Raw genomic sequence first — 17,921 nt, forward strand, 5'->3', positions numbered from 1 at the left:
TTCTAGCTCCCATACTCATTCTCTACTACCTTATTTATTTATTACTGTTACCAATATATTCTTCCAGCTAGAAAGTTTAGAATCTTTTTGACTCTTCCCTCATATTCATCCTCTTTTATACAATTTATTACCAAATTCTCTCATTCACCTACCCTTTCCATTCTCATTCCCATTGCCACCATTTTAATCCAGGTAGTCATCATCTCATAATTAGACTTTAGTATATATAACCAAAGGTCTTCCTGCCTTTAATTCTGTCTCAATCTACCCATCATACATTGCCATAATAAAATCTCTAAAACACTATATGATTCTCTTGTACCTCACAAGGTTGACTTCCCCAAAGGGTGGGTTTTTTTTTCTTCCTTAGCCACAGCAAACCACAAAGACAGTAAACTAAGACAAAAGGAAGTTTCAATCTATACCAGTAGAGTAACTACCACCCTTATGAAATAATAGATCCAAAAATGACAGAAATATCCTCTAGTGTTTAAGGACCAAAAATAGATTTCCAGTTCAGATGAAAAGATGAAAAATTGCAAGATAATCGAACTTCTCACAGTTTCCTTTAAAAAAAAAAAGACTAACTATATTAAAGAAAAGGGAGAAAAAAATAATAGCTAAAAGCTATGCAAGGTAATTAACATTTGCTTTAGAAAAAAGAAAAGTTAGAGAAGCAGAGTGCCAGTATAAATTTAAAAAACAGAACAAAACTAAGGAGTGATTAAGAAAACTAAAGTACTTGATTGAAGTCACAGAAATGGAGAAATAAAATAAAACATCCCAAGAGATAGTCTTAAATGAATAAGATGAAAAAGAAATTAAGAATTAACACTTATAAAGAAAATCATAAGAAGAATTGCTAAAAAAAAAAAAATTAAATCATGAAAGGATCCAAGACTGGAGTTAAAACAGGCTTAAAAAGATTAGGAAGAAATAATTTTTTACTGATCATTATGGCAATTTTGAAAAAAATAGAAGCAACCAGTGGTAGGCCCATGACTGTCCAAAACACTGGATAGCACTGACCAAATAGAATACAAGTGACTAATATGGAAGATAGATCAAAATGAATCAATCTCCGATTTACTGTAATGGAAAGCACTATATTCTAGGAAATCATTTTAAAAAATCTTTCTGAAATTATCCAAAGCAAGTGACAAAATACAAATAACTAACACAACTCTGATATGGAAAAATTTTAAATTTAACTTTCAAAGACACATGATTATACTCCAACAGCATAGTGACATGAAAGGAATCTTGTAAGCACAAAAATAAATTTGACCAAAGATCATCAGTCAAGATCATAGAAGATTTCTCCAAGGAGACAGGGAATAAATGGAGAAATTAAATATAATGTGTATAAATTAAAAAGCATGCATGATATCATGAATCCAAAATTATCTATCCAAGAAGACTAAATATTCTATTTGAAGGTGAAAAAGGACTTGGAAGAGTTCTAACAATGGCATTTTTCAAAGGAGTCAGGCCATTGTGTGGAAAAAAGATAGGTACTTAAAGCAATTCATGTTTTTCAGTGAAGATAAACCAGTTCATCTCTATTCAACAAGAAATTTATTAAGTACCTGAATATACATGCTGAAGGTATATGTATAACTATATTTAAAAAGAAAGTAAAAGCAAGTTTTGTAAGTACACAGATTCAGAAGAAGATACAAAATGTATTGTTATTTTGTTGAAAATCTATATTGCAATTTTAAAGCTATAACCAATTCAAATTTCAGAGTTGAAGCCACTTCTACTCTGAGTTATAATGAGCCCCCAATGATGTGTCCTTTTTCTTTAACTAGGCAGAGGACACAAGTCAGAGTAAACGTATTAATGAAAAAGCACAGTAAGGAAAGGTAATGTGGAACATTTCACCACAGAAATCTGGTGCCCCCTCTGCCATGCACTGAAAGATTGGACATGCAACAGGGATCATATGTGTTACAGAAATAGTATACAAATAGCCAGCTGATACACATGAAGGGACAATTCTTACATAATAACCCTCATCTTCTCATGATGTTACCATCATGCTGCCACTTGGTGAGGCTTTTCCATTGGGCATGTTGCTTAGCTTACCTCCTGGTACTGCTGGGCACATAGACTCAGCTACATTCTGCTCTGCTGATTACCTGTAGTCTTTGGTTGGTGTTAAGCTCACTCAGCACTGTTTTCTAAATGTTCCACCCTGCTGCCAGATTCTGAGCTTCATCAGTTCAAGGTCACTTGCGAACCATCTCAGCTTCATTCTGTTAGCCTTGGAAGACAAATAACTTTTTAGCAAGTGCCAAAACATATTCATATAAACAAAAGCCAGGCAGAGTGCTCCCTGGCTAAAATTGTCCTAGCTTTTCTATGTCTGAAAGACCCAGCTATCTAATGTAAGGTTAAATATTTTCTGACTTAGCATGTAAATTAATTCAAGCCAGAATAAAATGTAAGCTTATAAGGTCAAGTCATTTTATTCCCACCCACCTGTCTTTTGATTCTTGCTTTCATCATGGGTATCTGGCAGCTTTTATGCTATATTTTGGCCAGAGAGAATTCTTGTTATTTCCCCATAAGAGTATATAGTTAAGCAAAACAAGCCTACATATTTACCATGTCTGAAAGAGCACTATTCCTGTAGTCCACCACCTCTCTGCACAGAGAAGGAAGATTTGTTTCATTGTCGAGCCTCCAGAATCAAAATTGTCAGTTTCATTGATCAGAGTTCTGTTGACCTGTAAGTGCAGTTTTCTTTTACAATAGTATGGCCATTGTGAAAATTGTTCTCTTGGTTCTGCCCATTTCTCTCCATATTAGTTCATTCAAATCCTAAATTTCACTGAATTTTCATAGTTGTTGCTTTTAACACAAAATATTCTATTACATCAGTACTTTCAAATTTGTCCAGTCATTTCCCAATTGATGAACACTTTGTTTTGGGGTTTTTGCTTTTACAAAAAATATTTCTCAATACATGAGACATTTATTTATGTTTGACATCCCTAGGGTTGTATGATTAGTAGTGATACCTGAGTCAATTATGATTCTATTATGTTTTCCAGAATGATGGGGCCAGTTCACATCTCCAGCAACAGTGCGTTCATATTCCAATCTTCCTACATTTCATCTTTTGTTGTATTTGCCAATTTGATGGGGGTACAGTGAAACCTCAGAGTTGTTTTAATTTGCAATTTCTCTTATTGGTGATTTGGGGTATACTCCCATGTTGGCTAACAATTCAGGTTTATTCTCTTGAAAATAATCTGTCTCTTCCCTCTGTACATAAGAACAGTATATAGCCCTCAGCGTAAAGTGTAGAATTGTAAAATTGTTCTGATATGAGAACAATTTCACTCTCATAGTTATGTAGTGGTTCTTGCATAATGTAATGATGAGAATGTAGATCTTAGGAACACAGATTTAGAGCTAAGAAGTGTCTTATGGATAATTATTACCAAATCCTGATTTAAAACTGTTTACCTTATGACTTTGGTCCTTTGGAGTTTTCTAGATTTGAAATTACTCAGTTTAATTTCTTGAGTTACTGAAATTAAAAATCTATTCCCCACTCCTTCTCACAAGATAGCTTTAACTCTCCACCTTTGCTTTCCAGAAAAGAAAAGCCTAAGAAACTCTGTCATCACAAGAATCTTTGTTAAGTGCTAAGTCCTAGAATTCAAAGAAAGCCAAAAGATACTCTGAGCCAACTAGAACTCCTGACATCCTAAGAGAATGATTAGAAGTAAGGAGTAGCCATATCTCTTAGCTTACTTGATTTTCTTCAAGTCTCTGATAAAATCCCACCTCTCTAGGAAATCTTTCCCAAACCCTCTTAATTCTAGGGCTTTCCCTTGTTCATTATCTCCAACTTATGCTGTATAAATTTTGTTTGCACATAGCTGTTTGCATGTTGTCTCCTCCATTCAACCGCGAGCTCCTTGACAGTTAGGATTGTCTTTGCCTTTCTTTGTATTGTCAGTGCCTAGCACAGATCCTGGAACATAGTAGGTACTTAAAAGTGGTTGATTTGTTTGTTTGTTTGTTTTTCTTGACTGATGGACTGATCTGGGGAGAGGGCACATTGTAGCATGGGTGGGGGGTTGAATTATAGAACTTGTATCATATTCCTAATTTTATCCTTCCCATTAAAGTTTGCTGAATGTTCTTGTTTTACCATGGAGGTGAAACTAATATTCTGCAGTACAATTTTTTAATACTCATTTCAACAGATTCAACCTGAGTTCCATTGATTTTATTGTACATACTCACAAAACTAGGTGCTTGTGGATGGTATGCTCTCAGGTTTCTAGGTCTCTCTACTACCAGGTCTTTCTATTCTGTAACTTAAGCTTTGACTTGTGGCTATTTCAGGAACCATGGACTTCACTCACTTACTCTCTGATCCTTATTATAGCCTAAGTCAAGCAGAAGAAGGGTGAGGTAGAGAAAATGAAGACACAGTACACAGGTAGACAGGTTCTGCAATTTGCTTGAGATCTAGACCAAATAAGATACCAAACACCTAGCATCATTGACTTCTTACTTCCATAGCCTCAGAATGTTATCTCTGCCTCTAGCAAAGATAATTGGGGCAGAGGAAAGAAGAAGGGATTCACTTTTCTCCTGGAATTTCACCTCATGAGGTTCCAAATCTCCTGAGCCTCTGGAAAAGCATGTGGTTTTAAGGGAATATTTAACACTAGGGAGAGAAATGAACCTCACATCCCAGGGCTTCAGTTTATGCAAAACGAAAGTATCACTTATTATGGTCATAGTCTTTAGTGGCCAAAACAGAACTAAAACCTAAAATTGAGGTCCTAGTTATTCCTTGCCCTTACTTATTTCTAGTGAAATATGTTGCCTTTGTAAAAACATGTCAACTTTTCAGCCCATATGCATTCTAAGAGCAGGTTACTCAAGCTATAGCAATACCTTTTATGATTCTTTCCATTACTGTTTGAACAGATATAGCAGAGAAAAAGAATGAGAGTGGCAAGTTGTCAGGCTGTATGTTCTGTCGTTTTGTTTGAAGTGGAACTAAAAGATTCATAGGCACCATAAGACACTATCTTGCCTTAGGAATCCTATTGTACTTTGTCCTGCAGGGGATTTCCAAAGAAGACTGGCAGAACTGCTAGGATAGCCTCTGATGAAGAGATTCAAGGCACAAAGGATGCTGTCATTCAAGACCTTGAAAGGAAGCTTCGCTTCAAAGAGGACCTTCTGAACAATGGACAGCCGGTACTTAATTATAAATGTGGGCCTTGGACTTCAAAGGGTCCCTTGGTTAGCTGCTTGGAAAACTGCTGCATATACTTTATTCAGCACATTTCTTAACATCCTTTGGGTTTGGTTTTACCTTTTGCTTTAAATCTCAGAATTCTTATTCTGAATTTGGGGCTTAGAGGGAGAGAAGAGAACTGGAATGACATTATACTTCCTCCACACAGGCCTTAATATACTCTTCTGAACCATTTGCCTCTTTCAGCATTGCTGAGGGGAATAAAGGAGGCAGAATTGGGTCTGAGGAGAAAATGAGGGAAGATGGAGAGGGCAGGGATACAAGCAAATTAAGCTGAAGCAGGGGGAGGGCTCTGAAGTGGTTTGTATCTACCCAGGAATATGTACTAGATTGAAGGCCTCTGAAAGAAGAGCCATACTCAACATAACATTCCTACCCTCAATACTGCTCCTACATGGGTCTTTTTAATACAATTAATTTGTTTTTGGTTTTTAACATCCACTTCCATAAGATTTTGAGTTTTAAATTTTCTCCCCCTTCTTCTCCTCCCCCCTCCCCAAGATGACATGCAGTCTGATATAGTCTCTACTTATACATTCATATTAAACATGTTTTCACCTTAGTCATGTTGTAGAGAAGAATTAGAACTAATGGGAAGAACCATGAGAAAGAGGAAACAAAAGAGAGAGAGAAAGCAAAGAGTCTGCTTCAATTTTCATTCAGACTCTATAGTTCTTTCTCTGGATGTGGATAGCATTTTCCATCCTGAGTCTTATGAGGTTGTTTTAGATCCTTGCATTGCTGAGAAGAGCTCAGTTTATCAAAGTCAGTCATTGCACTGTGGCTGTTACTGTTCTCCTGGTTCTGCTCCCCTCACTCAGCATCAGTTCATACAAGTCTTTCCAGGTTTTTCTGAAGTCCACCTGCTTATCATTTCTTATAGCACAATAGTATTCCATTACATTCATATGCCACAACTTGTTTGGCCAATCCCCAATTGATAGCCAGCCCCTCAATTTCCAGTTCTTGGCCACCACAAAAGGAGCTGCTTTGAATATTTTTGTACATGTGGGTTCTTTTCCCATTTTTATGATCTCTTTGGGATACAGTCCTAGAAGTGCTATTGCTAGGTCCAAGGGTATGCACATTTTTATAGCCCTTTGGGCATAGTTCCAAATTGTTCTCCATAATGGTTGCAATTAATTCACAACTCCACCAACAATGAATTAGTGTTCCAACTCTCCCACATCTTCAGCATTTATCATTTTCCTGTTTTGTCATGTTGGCCAATCTGATAGGTGTGACTACATGTACTTTTTATGTGATACATCTACTCATTGGTATAGGTTTTCTTCTCCCCACCCCCACAGACTGTTCCAGTCAGTTGCTGACCCAGGAATGAGAAAGAATGAAGCCAGTTTTTAAAAACAGAAGTCCCTTGACTCTCTTATTAGTTTGCTAAGCAGCCAGACAAAAAAAAAAAAGCTAGAGAAAAAATTAACTGATCTTTATACCACAGAGAAGCCAAATGAAGAATCTTGGATCTTGTAAGAAAGTACAAGATGTTTTCTCTGCTCCACTAGACACAACTATTTCCTCGTCAGTGTTCTCTGCTGGCCTCCTCTCGGTAGGTCCCAGTCATCTAACGCAGTTGGGAAAGTGGGACTGGAGAGTTCAGCTGCTTCCCAGGCAGACAGAAAGCTTTCTTGGGGCTTTTGTCTGGGCTGAGCACCATGAATCATTACCTGGTGTTTAAATGGAAGAAGGAGAAAGAGTTCTTGGTTTGGACTTGCCTAGTCAGGAGTCTCTTTCAGAGTCAAAAAATATTTCCATTCCAGGCATATTTCCTAAAGATGTTTATTATCAGGGCACTAGAAAGTGAGAGTATAAGTACTATAACCTAGATAAGGCAAAGGAAAGATACTGAATGCTGATTTTAATTAGGAGGGCATCCTAATTTCAGTTCAGGAAGAAATAGAACACAAATGAAAATCTGCCCAACATTCTTGCCTGCAGAGGATTTTCATGAAAGGAAAATATTGACTTCTTGCAATAAGTGCTTGCATGTGTAAATGTACATGATCTGGAAAAGCTCCCTGGCTCTGTAAATGAGCCCTTGAAATACTAAAACAAATACTTAACATCAACTTGTTCAAGCTAGGTAAAGGCACCTTTCCAGTTTTTTTTAAACATTCCATACAGAATGTCTCTTGGTTGGATCAGGTCCACAGGCTGTGTTTGTACTTATTAATTAAGTTAAAAATGCATCCCAGTTTAGTAGTAAATGACATGCATAAGGTTCCCTGAAATATTCATATTTGTTAACTTAAAACAAGTGAATCAGAGTTTCCCTATATGGAAGAAAATATTCTCAAGAAAAATAATTTCCCTAATGTCACGTGTTATTTTCTCATTTTGTTTGGGGTATTTTTTAACTGCTTTATACAAGGAATTAACTATATCTCCTTGGGACACAGTAATAATAATAGCTCATTTTTTATGTAGCTCATAATTATGTAGAATTTTAAGGTTTTTCACAAAGTATTTTACATAAATCATTTCATTTGAGCATCACAACTACCCTCTGATGTGGGTGCTATTATTATCCCTATTTTTCAGATGAGAAAACTGAGGCTGGAGAGGTCTAGGGTCACACAGCTAGTGAGTGTTTGAATCAGTTCCTGACTGTAAGCCCACTGGCTGCCTCAGTGACCCACTGACACAGGACACAAAATTTAAAAATACAGCTGATTTTGTCTCAAAGCCTGTTCCTTAATGAGTGGATTTCAGATTGGTATTGGTGGTCTTGCTGTGAATTAATAATGATGTACTTTTTTTTCACCAAATTTATTTATCTTTATTCTTGACCTTCAACCTCGTCAGATTGTAAGCTTTTTTGGAGGGCAGAGGGACTGTCTTTTGCTATATCCCCAGTGCTTAGCAAATGCCTGGCACATAGTAGGAGCTTAATAAATATTGATTGATTGATTTCATGCTGTTGACCATTTCTAATTATTGACATTCTCTCTTCCCTTGACTGCTACAACATGGGCCTCCCTTGCCTCACCTGTCACCTCTCTAATTATTTTTTATTGATCACTCAAGCTCTTCTCTCCTCAAAATTTTCACATTATATTCACTCTTGTCACATTCTCCTAATACTCAGTTATTTGTGTAAGGATCTTCCCCCACGCACTGCCATAATTAGATTATAAGCTTTTTCAGAGCAGGTAATGACACACTTTAAATAGAAGTGGCGTGGCTATTTAGAAAGTTGGCTTTGTGTGGTGTTCAAGACTTACTATGCAAATGCAAGGACCTAAAAAGTTGGCAAAATGCTTTCCACATCCGGTGAAAGAACTATGGAATTGAATCTCAGAATGAAGCAGACCATTTTCTCTGGTGTTATGTTTTGTTTTATGTTTTGTCCCATTCATTTTAATTCTTCTGTACCACATGACTAAGGTGAAAATGTATTTAATAGGGATGTATGTGTAGAACCTATGTAGGATTGCATGCTGACTCAGAAAGGGGAGGGAGGGGGGAAAGAGGGAGAGGGAAGGAAAAAATCCAAGATATATGGAAGTGATTGTAGAAAACTGAAAACAAATAAATAATAATAATAAAAAGACTTGCTACGCAAGACATAGCAATTAATGTATTCCAGCTTCTTCTGGAAATGAGCGAATTCATTTGGACACTGACACCCTTCATGTTGAAATTGTGGAATGGGAATGAAATGGGAAAACACCCTTCACTGCCCCTGCTAGCCCCTCCCTTCTTTACATTCATATACACACACATACAAACAATACAAACACACTTTATCTGAAGTTGGAAATTGTTTAAGTTTTGGGACTGTTTTTAATTTGGCAAGTTCCTGGTTTCACTTCCTGGTTATAACAAAGACCAGCACCAAATCAATACTGGGAACATCACAAGAAAGTCTTAGTTTTGGAAGTTTTCTCATCATATTTTCTTAACTGTAGTGCTTCCAATAAATTTTGGATTCATGTTCAGGAATTTTTAAAGTTTAGCTGGATTGAACCTTCAGACGTAGTAGGAATTTGGGTAAGGATGAGTAAGGCCATATTTCTGCCAGAACAGTGTAGAACTCATGAGGGTGACCTTTGAAGTTGACCATCAGAATGATATGTTTCCTTAATAAGCCTTTTCCAGCATATAATGCGTAGGAGAGAAGAGCCATAGTAATCTAACAAGTCTTATACTATAATAGTCTGGCAATGTATTTCTGAAATGTTTATTTGTAAAGGATCATAGATAAAGAGTTAAAAAGGACCTCAGATTCTCTCTCATCCAGCCTCCTTGTTCTATATATTAAGAAACTAAAATGCACAAAGTTTAAATGATTTGCCTAAAGTCACCCAGGCAGTAAGTTTAAGATGTGGGTTTTGAACTCAACATCCACCACCTCCAATTTGTGATCCTTCCACTGTACCAGACTGAAAAATATGGTTGTTTTTCTTTGCCCAGTGATCAACCTAGCCACTCTTCAAGTTGAAAAATGAGTTAGCAGATGACACCCTGGCAAATGTCTTTTCAAAGTCCTGTCTAAACAGATCTGTTCACATCGAAGAGTCTGTGTGATCATTCCATTCATATATATGTCACACCTCAAATACCAAAAAGTATAGGGATCCTTTGAAATTCTTTAACATGTGAAAGTCAAAAAGTAAAGTTACCACTACTATCAACCAGTCTAAATGCTCCCTTCTAAAGGGCCCCCAGAATTGTTATGAAGTCACATGGAAAACTGGGAGAAATAAATTTCACTGAAGATGTATTGCCATGTGAATATTTGCATTTGTCTTCAATATTAAAGCCACGAAATACCCCCCTCCCCCATATAGTTTCCATGCAAGTTTCTGCCTTGTCTACTCTTTCCTTAAATTTATTGTGTCTCACCTGGTGGCTCTCCAAATTAATGACTTCATCACTCAACATTGGGTTATATCTTCAGGAGCAGAAGGAAGGCAAAGGGAGGGACAACTTAGGCACGAGAGAAATCCCAAGCCTCTTCTCCTGCAGGTGGATGAGGGTGGCAGGGTGGGAGTTGTAGAAAGATAACTGTTTTGTTCCTGTTATTTTCATGAAGCATTTTCTAATCTCATCCTCTTTTCTCCATCTTGGCTGCCCCTCTTTAGAGATTAACCTATGAAGAAAGAATGGCTCGCCGACTGCTAGGTGCCGACAGTGCCACCGTCTTTAACATCCATGAGCCTGAAGAGGAGCCTGCTACACAGGTGCTGTGTTTTTGGCTTTCTGAGAAAGTAGAAAAATCATTACTGTTTGACTTTTTGGATCAGTTCTGCGAGCCCTGGGGAAGACTCACAAAGTATTGAAACCATAACATTCCTTTAATAGTGAGTGGAGTTCATCACATGCTTTTCTTTTTCTCCCTCCTTTGTCTCCACTCCATTTTTTCTCATTTCAAGTATCTTTCTATTTATCCTCTCCTTTCACTCAGTATTTTAACCTGCGAGGGGAAGAACTCATATCTGTGAAACTTAAGAGACCATCATAACTTTAGTTATGATGCTTCAGTCAATCTCTCAGTCAACAAACATTTATTAAGAGCTACATATGTGCAAGGCACTATGCTGAGCACTGGGAGTAGCCCAAAAGAGCAAAAAACACACACAGAAAAAAAATTTCCTTGCCGTCAAGGAGATTAGTTTAATGAAAATTTCTCATTAAGTAAGGAACCATAACTTCCTTAATTAAAAATTGGGGGAATACATGTAAAATATATAATTTTTTTTTTTAAGGTAAGAATTGGGAAATTCTACTTGAGAAAGCAGTGTTTTAAGGTTTTCTCACTGAGGAAAACACTTTGAACCCATTGAAATTGCTACAGTATTTTTTCAATCTCGTTTTCTGCTATCTGGGCTTTCCAGATGTTATCTCAAGCTAGAAGAATGCCTTTTAACTCAAGTTTAAAGGGCCAAGTAAACCATTGTTCAGGAGGCCTTGTAAACCAACTATTCCTCCTGTCCTATCAGCAATGATACAAAATTTAAAAGTTTTTCCCCCCTTGTGTTAAATATTAAACACAACAATTCCATTTAAAATAAACCTCCAGAAATTGTGTTGTTGTCCTACTCACTTACACCACTGGTCTTCACCATTATTTTTTTCTGCCATTACAGGAAATTGAGTCTCTTCATGCTTCTTCTATAGTGAATTCTCAGGATGGTCAAAAGGTTAACATTTTCACCTTTCTTCTTTTTCTTCTACCTTGCATTCTTCTAGTGTCTTTGTTGTTTTTTCCTACCTTTTCTCTTCTATGCAGATAGCTATCTTTCACTACCACAAGTTAATGCTAAATGATATTACCAGCTTATATTTTAATATTAATTTAGATGAACAACATTACTGCAACCCCAGACTCACTATCATTTAATTAGAAATTCTAATGTAATTCTGTCCCCCTTCTATCACTGGCTGATGCTTGGTACCCAATGTTGCCCTTTTTTTACATCTGCTCTACCTTTTTTGTAAAAGGGTAACCACATATTCTGATGAAATTTGATAGGATATAGACAAAGAAGCTGGCCAAATGTTTGTTTTAAGAGATTTATTATCTCTTTTTATCCTCCTTTCTTGAATTCCTTTTTGCATGAGTAAACAAGCAAGGCTGGGTAACTTCCAAAAGAGTACAAATATCTCATAAAACAGAGATTTCTATAAGAAAAATAAAGGACATGACCGTCCCCCATCTCCCTCTCCCTCAAAGTACTGCTCCAAGGCAGTAGTGAAGTCTTAGGACAATTCTTGTTCTACTATGTATAACCTATCTACTGTAATGTAACCCTTTAAGATAAGAGAACAGTAGTTAAATTCATGGTCTAATAACTGAAGGAATATTTTTAAATTGAACACCTTCTGAATGTTACACTGCACAATTAGAAAGTGAGATGTCCTAAATTAACACTCAGCAAGGTGCCAGTATATGTCTTCTACTTAATTTTAATTAGTTCACTTTTAAATATAAAATTTGGTTGGCTTTTTAGTGATTTTTTTTTAAAAAGAAAGTAAACAACAGCTCATGATAGACAGTGTGGAGGAGAAGGTTAGAGGGAGGGCAGGAAAGTCGGGAACTGCCATGAATGACAGAGAAGGACATGGTACTATTTTCTTATTAATCTTTGTGGTAACGGTCCTACGTAGACTTACAGCTGTTGACCATATGTATTATTGCTCTTCTGGAGACACACACAAACCTAAATCTGCTTTCACTGTAAGGAAAGAAATCAGTATTGTGTTGGATTTTATTTTTACGAACTGTTCAAAAATAGATGGCCTTGATTTTTTCGTTGTTGTGGTTTATTTTTTTTTTCTGAGACAAAGAAAAAACCAATAGTTATAGATTTTTTTGGATGATAGAACTTGAAGACAATTTGAAATATTATATATACATTTCCAGATGTTCTTTGTTTTGTAAGGAACTTTACTTGGGCCCAAATTATGTCTTTCATCTATGTAACATCATTTTTTCCACATGTTTTAAGCCCAATATCTTTTAAAAACTTTATGATAGAGCTTGTGAGATACATTGTGCCACATGGGAAGGGATTGTTAGATGCTAACATGACCTTTCTTTGCTTACTGCAGGAGTACAAAGTCTCCAGCTGTGAGCAAAGACTCATCAGTGAAATAGAGTACAGGCTGGAACGGTCTCCCCTGGATGATTCAGGAGATGAATCGCAGCAAGGAGATGGGCCAGTGGAGAATGGAGTGGCACCGTACTTCGAGATGAAACTGAAACATTACAAGATCTTTGAGGGCATGCCAGTGACATTCACATGCAGAGTGGCTGGAAATCCAAAGCCAAAGGTGAGCTGGAATAATAGTTTTCTAAGAGCAATATTTTCTTAACTTAATGCAAGGAATTAGGGATCTCCTTTCCAACAAAGTAGTACATGATGCAGATGGAGAAAGGGCAAAGAAGATGCGGGATACCTTGTGTATTCTAGAGATTCCTAAGAAAATACTTTCCTTTCTCAAACTCTTCCTTTTTAAAATTTTCTTTCATTTCTTCTGATTGCATCAGAGAAAAACCCTAACATAAGCAGAATTAGGTATTTGAATTTGCAGTTAACTGACCCTGAACAATGGGCATGAATAAAAACTACATTTGCGGATTCATGCATTCAAAGATAGAAAAGTATAAGCTTTTACTCTTAGAAAAAATAATTTGTTGGGAAATTTTTAATTATGATAGTGATGTTAATACAATGCTTCTTAACCTGAGTCCATGAGCTTTTTTCTTTTAAAATTTCAATATAATTGCTTTCCTGTGTAGTTCTGTGTATTTTATTTTGTGCATTTAGAAACATTATTCTGAAAAAGGGTCCATAGGCTTCACAGAACTCTCAAAGGGAGTCACAAAAATGACACAAAAATGGTTAAAAACACCTGTCTAACAAGCTGAATTTTCCAGTCCGCTGTATTCCCCCTTGCCTTACTCCATTAGGTTATGAAAGTGATTTTTTAAATGGTAAGTGAGTAAGAGTGCCCTCTACTGTCATCACCAAATACTCACTACCCGCTTTGGGTAGTTTGCTCTCTGGAGAATTTAATTAGTTGGAGATACTAAACACAAGTGTATTTACTACTGAGTGCTGAAATCATTTATCTAACTCTTTCATAAAACTCCTAAAGGTCTTTCATTTTTCTGTATATCAGCACTCAAGGATTTCTAGAACAATCAGTCTTTTCAGGGAACGAGAAAAAAAATAAAGTAAAACCAAATCCAGTATTACAGGAACCTAAACAGAGATAACCACATAATCTCTACTCGATCTTTTATTCTTCAGTGTCCTAGGCTTGTGGAAGGTTAAGTCAGGGTCTGGAAGTTTAGCTTCTTTCAGGAGAGAATAATAATGATTATAACACAATAATGTTCTCCTTTCCCTTTGGGCACATCAGCAGTGGTTTCAGGATGAGCATTCACACCTTGGGCATTCCACCACGAATGGGGCAAATCAGGGATTGATTTGTTGATCTGTTGTGGGTTATAGGCTTAGGAAGATAACAGAGAAAATGTTGACCATACAGATTAAATTTAAAAGGACATTTGGATATATGTCCCTCCTCCCCCTTTGTTAAACATTCTGTTTTAGACAGATGTACATGTTATCATTTGTGTTTATTAACATTTTTTCATTCATTAAAAAACTAGGTCAAGACAAATCATTTAAATTATTCTAATTTTAACGTTATGGTGCTACCTTCCACTGTTAAGAAAAGGTGAAGTGATGGTGATGCTCCTTTTGATACAGTATATGACGGATGCCATGGAGTGCTGCAGAATGAGCCTGCATCAGTGCTGGGATTCAAGTACCCCTCCTAATATATACCAGTTGTCTGACTCTGGGCAACTCACTTAGATTTTCAGTGTTCCTACACAACCCTTTAGTTGTGGAATAGCTGGTGTTCCATCTGCATTGGTGGACGAATTTCCCTCACCAGGAGTTTATTACACAGATGAAAGCTTGCATCTGCCTCATATGTCCCTTCCATCCAAAAAATAATAACCAACTATATATTTCTCTCCTTATTGGCATCTCCTGTCTTCTGATCATTTACCAAAAAATGCATGTTTAAAAATTAACATTTCCTTTTACATCACCTTCCTTTGCAAACATATCTACCACCCCCCTTCCTCCTTTCCCCAGATGTCTACTCCTTAAAAACAAAGTAGAAAAAGCATTTCAGCAAAATTTTCCAGCATAATCAACTGTCTGCCAATGTTCCACCCTCATGACCTCCCCAGTTCCATGAAAAAATGAGGGAGGTGCATTTTGAGAAATATATATTAAAATAATTAGATAACTAATGTAAGCAAAGTGAATGTCAAGTAACCTCAGAAAGTTTGTGAAATATCAGAGTTCAAATACTTTTTAAAGCCTCAGAGAGACAGAATCACAAACATGTTTGTAATTTATTTTTTTAAATATATAATTCATTCCCCTAAATCCTTAGTTTGCAGATCCAAATATACTCTTGGCCTATCTTAAGTATTTGTAGAGGTTTGCTGTGTTGTCATCCCAGGGATCTGAGTGAGGAACAACCATATTTCTAGTACTAGAGCCGAAAAATAAGGTTTATAACATAGATATGATGCTACCATGAAGCACTAGGGATCTGATCAGCACCTAGCAAGGCATAAGCATACCGATGTCTCAAGGGACCTGCTCCCTGTCACTGAAACAACTAGAAATAAACCCAGACATTCTAAAATTCATTTCTTAATCTTTTTTTAGAAGCCCAATGGATTTCACATCTTTTTGAACTCAGGTCTTTTGCCATTCTTTCATAGTGATAGGAAATGGGTAAGAACCTTGATCTGATAATGGTCATATCTGCAATAACCACTTCCTTTCAAGGAATCTTTGGGGTGCCTTGGGGAATACAGGAGGCATGTGGCTCAAAGTCAGGGGAAAAAAAATCCCACAAAAGAGCTCATGCATTTAGTTTTCATAGGCTATGAAGGTCACATTTGCAAGCAGGTCACAGAATCCTAGATTTGGAGCTGGAGAGGCCTCAGAGGTCACTTAGACCAAAGATGCCAAACACAGCCAAGCACAGCCAGATAGGATGTATGTAGTAGCAAAGTAGATGCCCATTTCTAGGGTTTCAATGATATCATTTTCTGATATTAAAACCATTTAAGAGTGTCAAAGATTTGGATGGCAAGAACTTTTCTTTCTGAATCTTCAGTGGCTATAGAACCTGCAGGAACAGTTGTCAGGTTTCATCTTCATGATTGCTTCCCAAGAAGTTAACTGACTTGGCCAGAGTCACATAGCTAGGAAGAGTCTAAGTCAGGATTTGAATACCTCTTCTTTCATAAAAAGCTTTTCTTGATCCTCGAGACACTAGTGCCTACCCAGTAGTCTCTACCAAATTATCTCGTGTATATGTGTGTGTATATGTATACACATATACATATACACACACATTTTTATATATTTAAATGTATATACTGTCTTCCTACAATAAAACATAACCATATTGAAGGCAGGCAGTAGTTGGGTTTGGTTTTTGTTTGCTGTAAGTTTTTGATCTAGCACAGTATCAGACAAAAGGTGCTTAATAAATGTTAACTTGACTAATGAGGATAACTGTTGCTTTATTATTATTAAAGGAAACCTCTTTCCTCCTGAGGCAATCCATCCTATTTTGGAATAACTGTAATTGTCAGGAAGTTTTGGTTAAATCAAAACTAAATTAGCCCTTTTACAATTCCCAATAATTAGTCCTGTCCTCTGACACCAAAGTGAAAAACTCAAATCCTCCTCCCTCCATGACAGGCCTTCAAGACAGCCATTACTCCCCTCTCCCCCAACTGAGTCTTTTCTTCCCTAGGGTAAATATCTCCAATTCCTTTAACTGAACTTATGTCATGATCTCAAGGCCTGTCAACAACTGATTACCTTTGGGATACTTTCTAGTGAAGAGTGTCCTTCCAAAAAATGTGGTGCCCAGAACAAAATCTAGTACCGTAGTTGTGGTCTGACCAGAGCAGAGAATATCAGCACTGTCCCCTTCTTATTCTCAGCAGCTAAGATTTTGTTAATAAGCCAAGATGACATTAGCTTTTATGATTTCTGCACCACAGTGTCAGTCGATAAAAATTTGGTAAGCACCTACTGTGTGCCAGGCACTGTGTTGGGGATACAAAGGAAGGCAAATGACAAGGCCTGCCCTCACAGAGTTCAGTCTAACAGCAATGACAGTTTGCAGACACCTAGTTTTTTTGTTTTGTTTTGAAAGATAAAGTCAGCCTTTTGTATATGATTTGCAGGCAACAGAAGAGGCAGTATGTAGGGAAAGATTGAAGGTCTGTCACCAAGCATCAGTCTGTCAGATCTGTCAAGCACTGTGCCAAATACTAGAGATACAAAGACAAAATTGAAATCATTTCCTGCCCCCAAGTAACTTACATTCTAATGGGGGAGAGGGGAAACCAAGAGGTACATCTATAAGTACATATAGAATGTGTATACAATTAATACAAGAGAGCTTTAAGGAGAGAGGGAGAATTTTTAATAGGGCAAGATGTAATAAAAGCTGCAAAACTATTCATACTCCTGGGCCCAGTGATCCTATAACTAACCCTAACCTTACAATGTTATCAAAAGGTGAAAAAACTACAAAAAGTATTTATTCATAATTGCAAAAAAAAATTTAAAAACATGTACCATTAGGAAATAGTAAATAAATTTTGATATGCAATATAATGGAATATTAATCCTCCATAAGAACTGACAAGAAAAATGAAAAAACAGCACTGGAAGAGTTGTGTATGACATAAATACTATGTGTAAAATATAATCTATATTACATAAATTATAACTAATTATATAATGAATATAATATAGAAGGACAGAACCTCTGGTCCTCATTTTGTATAGGGAACTGCCGGATGAGGAAACATCCTCTACCAATATAGGTGGGCACCTTCTCCGCAATGGAAAGTTTTAGAGAATTGCCTACATCAGAGGAGTCAGATTCAACCCAGGAAAACTCCCTAGCATAGGCTAGAACCAGATTAAAATGTAATGGTGAAATTTTTAGCAATATAAATAAAAATATAACAGAGACTGTTAATTTGTGGTTTTCTAGGTCAACATACAGCCTGCAGGGATCC

The 17,921-nt window shown here is 36.7% G+C and overlaps 1 protein-coding gene and 1 long non-coding RNA gene across 8 annotated transcripts in view; one reads left to right on the forward strand and one right to left on the reverse strand.

Moving 5' to 3' along the window:
- PALLD (palladin, cytoskeletal associated protein) overlaps positions 1-17,921 on the forward strand; it is a 554,902-nt gene that overhangs the window by 508,124 nt on the left and 28,857 nt on the right. For 5 of the 7 annotated variants that reach the window (XM_072623155.1, XM_072623156.1, XM_072623160.1 and 2 more), the window contains 3 exons: positions 5,106-5,241; positions 10,408-10,506; positions 12,878-13,099. In XM_072623155.1, coding sequence (XP_072479256.1) covers positions 5,106-5,241; positions 10,408-10,506; positions 12,878-13,099 — 457 coding nt within the window. Of the gene's footprint in view, positions 1-5,105; positions 5,242-6,779; positions 6,870-10,407; positions 10,507-11,412; positions 11,467-12,877; positions 13,100-17,921 lie in introns of those variants that run through there. The other 2 variants (XM_072623162.1, XM_072623161.1) reach the window with 2 other exon arrangements.
- Positions 1,566-2,735, reverse strand: LOC140513459 (uncharacterized). The gene is made up of 2 exons (XR_011970184.1): positions 2,614-2,735; positions 1,566-2,269 (listed from the first exon to the last, which is right to left on the reverse strand). It is a non-coding gene; the product is annotated as an uncharacterized lncRNA (long non-coding RNA).

This window comes from Notamacropus eugenii, chromosome 7 (assembly GCF_028372415.1).
Source record: "Notamacropus eugenii isolate mMacEug1 chromosome 7, mMacEug1.pri_v2, whole genome shotgun sequence".
In the NCBI taxonomy this organism is placed as follows: domain Eukaryota; kingdom Metazoa; phylum Chordata; class Mammalia; order Diprotodontia; family Macropodidae; genus Notamacropus; species Notamacropus eugenii.